The sequence below is a fragment of the Pecten maximus genome, chromosome 13 (genome assembly GCF_902652985.1).
Source record: "Pecten maximus chromosome 13, xPecMax1.1, whole genome shotgun sequence".
NCBI classification, from domain to species: domain Eukaryota; kingdom Metazoa; phylum Mollusca; class Bivalvia; order Pectinida; family Pectinidae; genus Pecten; species Pecten maximus.
The window spans coordinates 26,880,776-26,887,358 of NC_047027.1; the positions used below are offsets into that span (position 1 = coordinate 26,880,776).

At 44.9% G+C, this 6,583-nt stretch overlaps 1 protein-coding gene across 1 annotated transcript; it reads right to left on the minus strand.

Moving 5' to 3' along the window:
• Nucleotides 1-4,285: 4,285 nt before the first annotated feature.
• Nucleotides 4,286-5,602, minus strand: LOC117340593 (paraneoplastic antigen Ma3-like). Its single transcript, XM_033902352.1, has one exon. The coding sequence runs from the start codon at nucleotides 5,600-5,602 to the stop codon at nucleotides 4,286-4,288; it is 1,317 nt and encodes a 438-aa protein (XP_033758243.1).
• Nucleotides 5,603-6,583: the final 981 nt, after the last annotated feature.

Sequence of the window (6,583 nt, forward strand, 5' to 3'; positions counted from 1 at the left end):
CAATGGCTGTTGTATTGTCATGGTGAACACGAACCAGGTGCCGTTTCACCTGACCCCTATTGGGGTGTTGAAAACTGCACTTTGGACAGGGAAACTTAATAACCTCCCTTTTGTGAGTCCTCCCCCAGTGCCTTCTCATGCTGGAATAATGAGTAAACTGCTGCTCACAACTAGGCACGGGACATGCCATTCCGGGTGTTCAGTGCCTCAGGTCGTCGTCCACACAGGCTACCTCCTCCTCATTCACTCTAAACTCCATGCTGTCTGTGAACAAATATACACATCGGTCAGTTCAATCGAAGTACTTTGATACTGTAACTATGGCGAGTAAATGGTTGGAGGTTTAATGGTCCGGCCTGACCGAGTTTGTCTTGCTATTTTCCCTTCTGGTTCAAATACCACATCGCCTAGTTCTGATGTTTCATTGTGGTCACAGGACTCTTCATCTGTCTCAAACTCATCCTCACCTAAACTATTGGATGTCTCGTCGACCATTTCAGCCCACTCTGAGGGAGTATTCCTTCCCATATAAGGTTTTAAATGGTCTACATGTACGATAATTGGCTTTGAAGCGGGAGCTCGCTGTATTTGGTAGTTAATGTCGGTAACTTTCTTTGTTACTTTATATGGTCCGGTCCATCCTTGTCCTAACTTGTTAGCCATGGCTGGGGGGTACCATCTCCAGACGAAGTCATTCACAGAAAAACTGGTTTCTTTGCATGACCTGTCGTAGTACATCTTCTGTCGACTCGCTGCCTCGCCTAAGTTCTTGTGAACAAACTCAAATGCCGTTCTCATAGCACTTTGGACCCATGCTACATACTCCACTTGACATCTATCCTCCTTGGATATGGGCGGTAACCCAACCATCAGGTCTAAGGGGCAACATGTTTCCCTACCCAACATAACTAAATTTGGGCTACAGGCCGTAGTGCTATGTCTATTAGTCTATAGGCCATAAGTACAAAAGGAAGGTAGTCATCCCAGTCATCCTTATTATCATTAACAAATGACGACAGCATCTGAATTAACGTCCTATTTAGTCGTTCCACTAACCCGTCAGACTGAGGCCTATAGGTAGAGGTTCGAGTCTTGTGAATACCCATCTTTCCACAAATAGCGCTAAAAAGTTCACTCTCAAATTCCCTTCCCTGGTCAGAATGTATGAACCTGGGCATCCCAAACCTGGTAAATATTTCCGTTACGAGCTTATCGGCAACGGTTAGAGCAGTGTGGTCAACCAAAGGGAAAGCCTCTACCCATTTTGAGAAATAATCTCCCACTACCATAATGTAATTGTTCCCATTGCTAGTTGTGTGAAGACCTCCCAGGATATCTACTGCTAATCTTTCCATAGGGGCACTAGTCGGTACTGAGGGACAAAGGGGAGCTTTGTGTTTTATAGGACCAGGTTTACGTTTGGCACACGACTCGCATTCCCTACACCAGTTTTTGACATCGTCGGTAAGACCAGGCCAATAAAAGCGCCTTTGCACCAACTCTATCGTCCTATCTCGTCCAAGGTGCCCTGAGGTTACTGAGTTATGGAGGTGGTGTAATATTTCATCTCTAATACAAAAGGGGGCAACCACCTTGTAGATACTATTCCCAGAGATATCCACTGAATCTATACGGCAAAGTACCCCATTTTGGTCAAAGTCTAATACCACCCACATGTGATATAGTTTCCGGGCGTCTGGGGGAAATAATTCTACTTCGGTTTTAGGGGGCTTTCTGCGATGTCGTTCTTTGAGTGCCAAAAACTTTCCTATACTGTGATCCTCCTGTTGCCATTGTTTTAATTTTTCTGGACCCCAGCTTTCTAACCAAGCTCCTAACTCTAGTTTGTCACCCTCTGTATCAGATATATCGTCCCTGGTATCTGACTTATCATCCCACTGTATTTTGTCTCTTTTTACCTTAGAGTTATCCTTCTTGGCCCTAGTAGTGACCATCTGAATCCCGACAGGCTGATCAACATGGCCTTTGGAGGGGTCAGACACACACTCATCTACACCCTCACTATCACTACAAGTGGGACACCCTAGCTTCTTACATTTACTACAAGGTTTACGAGATAGCCCGTCAGCATTGCCATGTTTGTGCCCAGGTCGGTGCTGGACTTCTAGGTCATACAGGTCGATTACGGCCAGCCAGCGGGCTAGTATACCCTCAGCGCTTTTAAAGTTCTTGAGCCAGACTAGCGACGCGTGGTCGGTTCTGAGGAGGAATGGTCTCCCCCAAAGGTAGTGTTTAAACTCCTTAACAAAGCACACTACTGCAAACAACTCTCTGTGCGTGGTACAGTAGTTCTGTTGTGCTCGATTTAAAGTCTTACTCGCATAGGCGATCACCTTCTCCTCTCCATTTTGTATTTGGCTCAAAACCCCACCGACAGCGGTATTAGATGCGTCTGTATCTAAAATGAACTTATCTTGGGACGTCGGGTAGCTCAGGATGGGAGCGGACGTCAGCGCACTCTTAAGGGTCTCAAACGACTTTTGACAGTTGTCATCCCAGAGAAAACGTTGGTTTTTGCGCGTAAGACGTGTCAGCGGTGAAGAAATGTCAGAGAAGTGATTTATGAACTTTCGGTAGTACCCGGTGATCCCTAGAAAGCTTCTAATTTCGGACACGTTTTGCGGTACATGCCAATCGCTTACAGCGCGGACCTTTTCAGGATCACAGCTTATTCCCTCGCCGGATACGACATGACCCAAATAGGATACTGCTGTCTGAAATAGGTTACATTTCTTCGTTTTTAATTTTAGATTAGCCTTCCTTAGACAATCAAAAACTTCTCTGAGATTCTTGAGAGCTACCTCAAATGTGTGTCCAAACACAACGACATCATCCAAATAACACAAACACTTTGTCCAGTTTAGACCGCCTAAAACTAACTGCATTAAGCGTGAGAATGTCGCGGGGGCATTACAAAGCCCAAAGGGAAGGACATTGAACTCGAAGAGACCTTTATGTGTGCTAAAAGCCGTCTTTTCTTTGTGTCTTGGGTCCATTTTACATTGCCAATATCCACTAGCAAGATCTAAAGTAGAGAACCAACGTGACCCTCCCATTGCGTCTAATGCGTCATCTATTTTCGGCAAAGGAAAGGCGTCCTTTTTCGTCGCCGCATTAAGCCGCCGATAGTCAATACAAAACCTAACACTACCATCTTTCTTGGTACACAATACAACAGGGGCTGACCAGGGGGAAGAACTGGGCTGAATGATATCATCTTTCAACGTCTTGTCTAGTTCAGACTCCACGATTTCCTTCTGTGCTGGCGAAACACGCCTGGCAGGAATTTTTATTGGCGCCTGATCACATGTGTCTATGGTATGTTCTATCAAATCTGTCTGTCCAAACCCTCCATGTGGACTTAAAAAGATATCCTGAAACTCAATAACTAACTCGGTGACATCTTGTTTCTCAACTCCTGACAACTCTGGGGAAAGCTTATCAATTAATGGAACCAAATGAGGAGGTAACTCTGAGTGCTCACTACAACTATCGCTCACCTCACATACCTTGACAACTCCTTGGAATTCCCCAATAACAGTATTCTGGTGTAACCTAATGTCCTGCCTACCAAGATTAAGGACAGAGAAACATGTCTCTTTGCCTTCTGTTGCAACCAATGTCCTTGCCATACTCAATCCTTGATTCGCTAGAAACTTACTGGGTTCCACCAATCCCTCGGGGGTGGCCACAGGCCTATCTAAATATCCACGAATGTGAACCTCTGAACTAGCTGGAATAGAGACTGCCTCGCTAAGTCTCACGTGGGCACACTCATTGTACCCATCCACCGCCAGGTTTACCCGTTGTCCTTCTAACTTTAGAGCATTATCCACGAAGTCCAAAACTCCACCATGCTCAGAGAGGAAATCTACCCCTATAATCCCCGACAACTGGTCTAGGTGCGCCACTATAGCCTCATGCTTATATACCACTTTGCCCACCTTAAAACTAAACCTAGCCTTCCCCGCCACCTTCAGAGTATCACCAGACGCAGAATACAGTAGGATGTTGCTACTCTTTAGTTCTGGCCTTTGGCTTTCCGGAAGTGAGAAGTAAAAATCATCCGTAACGATTGTGACCACTGACCCAGAATCAACTAAGTATCTACAACTCCTATCCCCTATCATTGCATCAAGGAATAAACAACCGACCTTAATTGAATTAAGCCTGATCTCGGTAAGCCCTTTAGACACTACATCAAAATTATCTAATAAACAAGCGTCAGGCGTGGTTGAACTTTCGGGCACGAGTCCAACCACTTCTAGTTTTTTTGTTCGGTCGCTTCTTGTCTATTTTCTATCCGTCTCGGATTTGGACACTCCCTCGCATAATGTCCCGACTCACCACAGTTGAAACAAGTCCCATTCATAGGCCTGTTCCCGCGATTCCTATCATTTCCACGGCCACGACCTTGTCGGTTAAAGCCAGAGGAATTTCTGCCTCTATTTGCTTTCTGAAATTCTTCCTTGATGTCCTTTAATCCGTCCAAAAGCAACTGAGCTAAATCTTGCATGTTATTTGCCTCGTGTTTTACACCTAAAACCGGTGCTTGTTCAATCGAGTCAACGTACGCTTTTGGCTTTTTGATGGTCAAAGCCTGTTCGTTTTCAAAAGCCTCGAATTCAATAGCCAGCGTTATAGCTGCCTCAAGAGTAGTTGGATGTTTGAACTGAACATGCTTTTTCATTTCGTGGCTTCGGAGCCCATGGATGAACTGATCTATGATGTTTACTTCGCGAGCCTTCGGAGACATATCCGGAAATGACAGCGCAGCAAGCCGTCTCAATTCTAATCCATATGAGTTTATGCTTTCTTTCTCTTTGTAAGATCTGTTTTTCAGCTGACACCTATAGGCATTTTCTCTCCCGGGAGGCGCGAACCTTTCCGCTAAAATATCCTTAATTTGCGCGTAATTGCCTAACTGGGACATGGTCAGGTCAGCTAGAATTTTCTGTGCCGCCCCTCTAAGACTCATGGCTAGCTGCTGGGCTTTCTCATAGTTACCCCAATGGTTCCAGTTAGAAACCTGCTCAAAATGTATGATGTAATCATTGAAGTCTGTCGACCCATCATAGGTCTGAGGGTCTTTTTGTTTCCTATGTCGAGAGAATGGCTGCGTTACATTTCCTACTGACGGAAGCCTATCCGGAAGTTTATGAAATTCATCTACCTTTCCGGTATTGCCATTTCCTATCGGGTTATCTACAACCTTTGGTGTACTAGTCTGGATAGCGCTCGGCATGATAGGACCCCACTCAAACCCTACCGATTCCTGTCCTTGTAACGGGGTGTCAACTACACCAAAGACATCCTGCATATGTAGGTCATTATCAAATGTACCCCGATTGCCATGTTCCACAGCCTCAAAATTAACTGACTTTGTAGGTATTTCTCTAAAATTACCTTCATTTGACAGAGGGTTACTCAACTTAGGCCTGGCCCCTATTCCTAGTGCTTGATAACTGTTGTCCCTAACCTCAAATGTTTCAGCAAAGGGGTTTAAGTTACAGTTTTCCCCGAAACCTTGTAAGGGAACTCTCCTGTGAGAATGCCAAATATCACCCCTACCCTGGGACATTGTAGTTCTAGTTGACATTGTGGTGACAACAGATGATGTCGTGTTTGTTAGGGGAAATGCTGTTGCCAGTGTGAATGGGCGCTTATCAACATAACTTCCAAACGAACTGGGACCCGTAAGGCCAATTAATCTATCTGTCATGATTCAAAAATCAAAGTTAATAAAAAAACAATGAGGTAAATGCTCTTAGAAAAATAAACTTACCAAAGAAACGAATACCCAATAGATTTCCCTGAATCCTGGTCACATAGCACCAGTGTAAAAGAACGTCGTTTCCGTCACACGCGTAAGGGATTTCCCCACACGTGTGCACACTGTCACAACCCAGGTTCGGGGGATCCAGGGTTCTGTTGGTACCTTAATTGGTTATTTTTATAATAACATACGGAATCAATGACAGACTAAAAGGCCATGTAAATATATAATGTATATTTATTTGGGTACATTTGTATATAACATGCTACAGCAATTTGTATAGTCCAGATATACCTATTATACAGTGTAGTGTCCCCTAACAAGCCCTGCCTGCCTATGTATAGATTTGATTAATGACCTCCCCAGCTTCCCTCGCCAGTCTAGCTAGGTACCTGCAGCTAGCGCTAGCCCCTACACACACCACGCATACCTTATCACTGCGTTTGCCCCAGCCACTACAGGTGTATACACTACTGTTAGCCTAGGGTGGGACCTAATACTCACCCTATAGAGTAGCCTCAGGGAGGAGGGGAGCAGCCGAATGGAGGCTTTTAAGGGAGGGGAGGTGAAGTCACGGCTACATGGAAGCCTTCGACTCTCTCGAACTGTAAGGGACACTGCCTTTTATACCCCAACCCAGGGAAACCCAACTCCTACACAAAAAGGTACCTGTCTTGATCCAATGAAAAAGGGTTTTACTCCCTAACTTTGGTATACCCTAGGTTGAAGTGCCCGTATGAGAGCCTACTTCCTGTAATATATACATGCTACCAATATACTGATGTA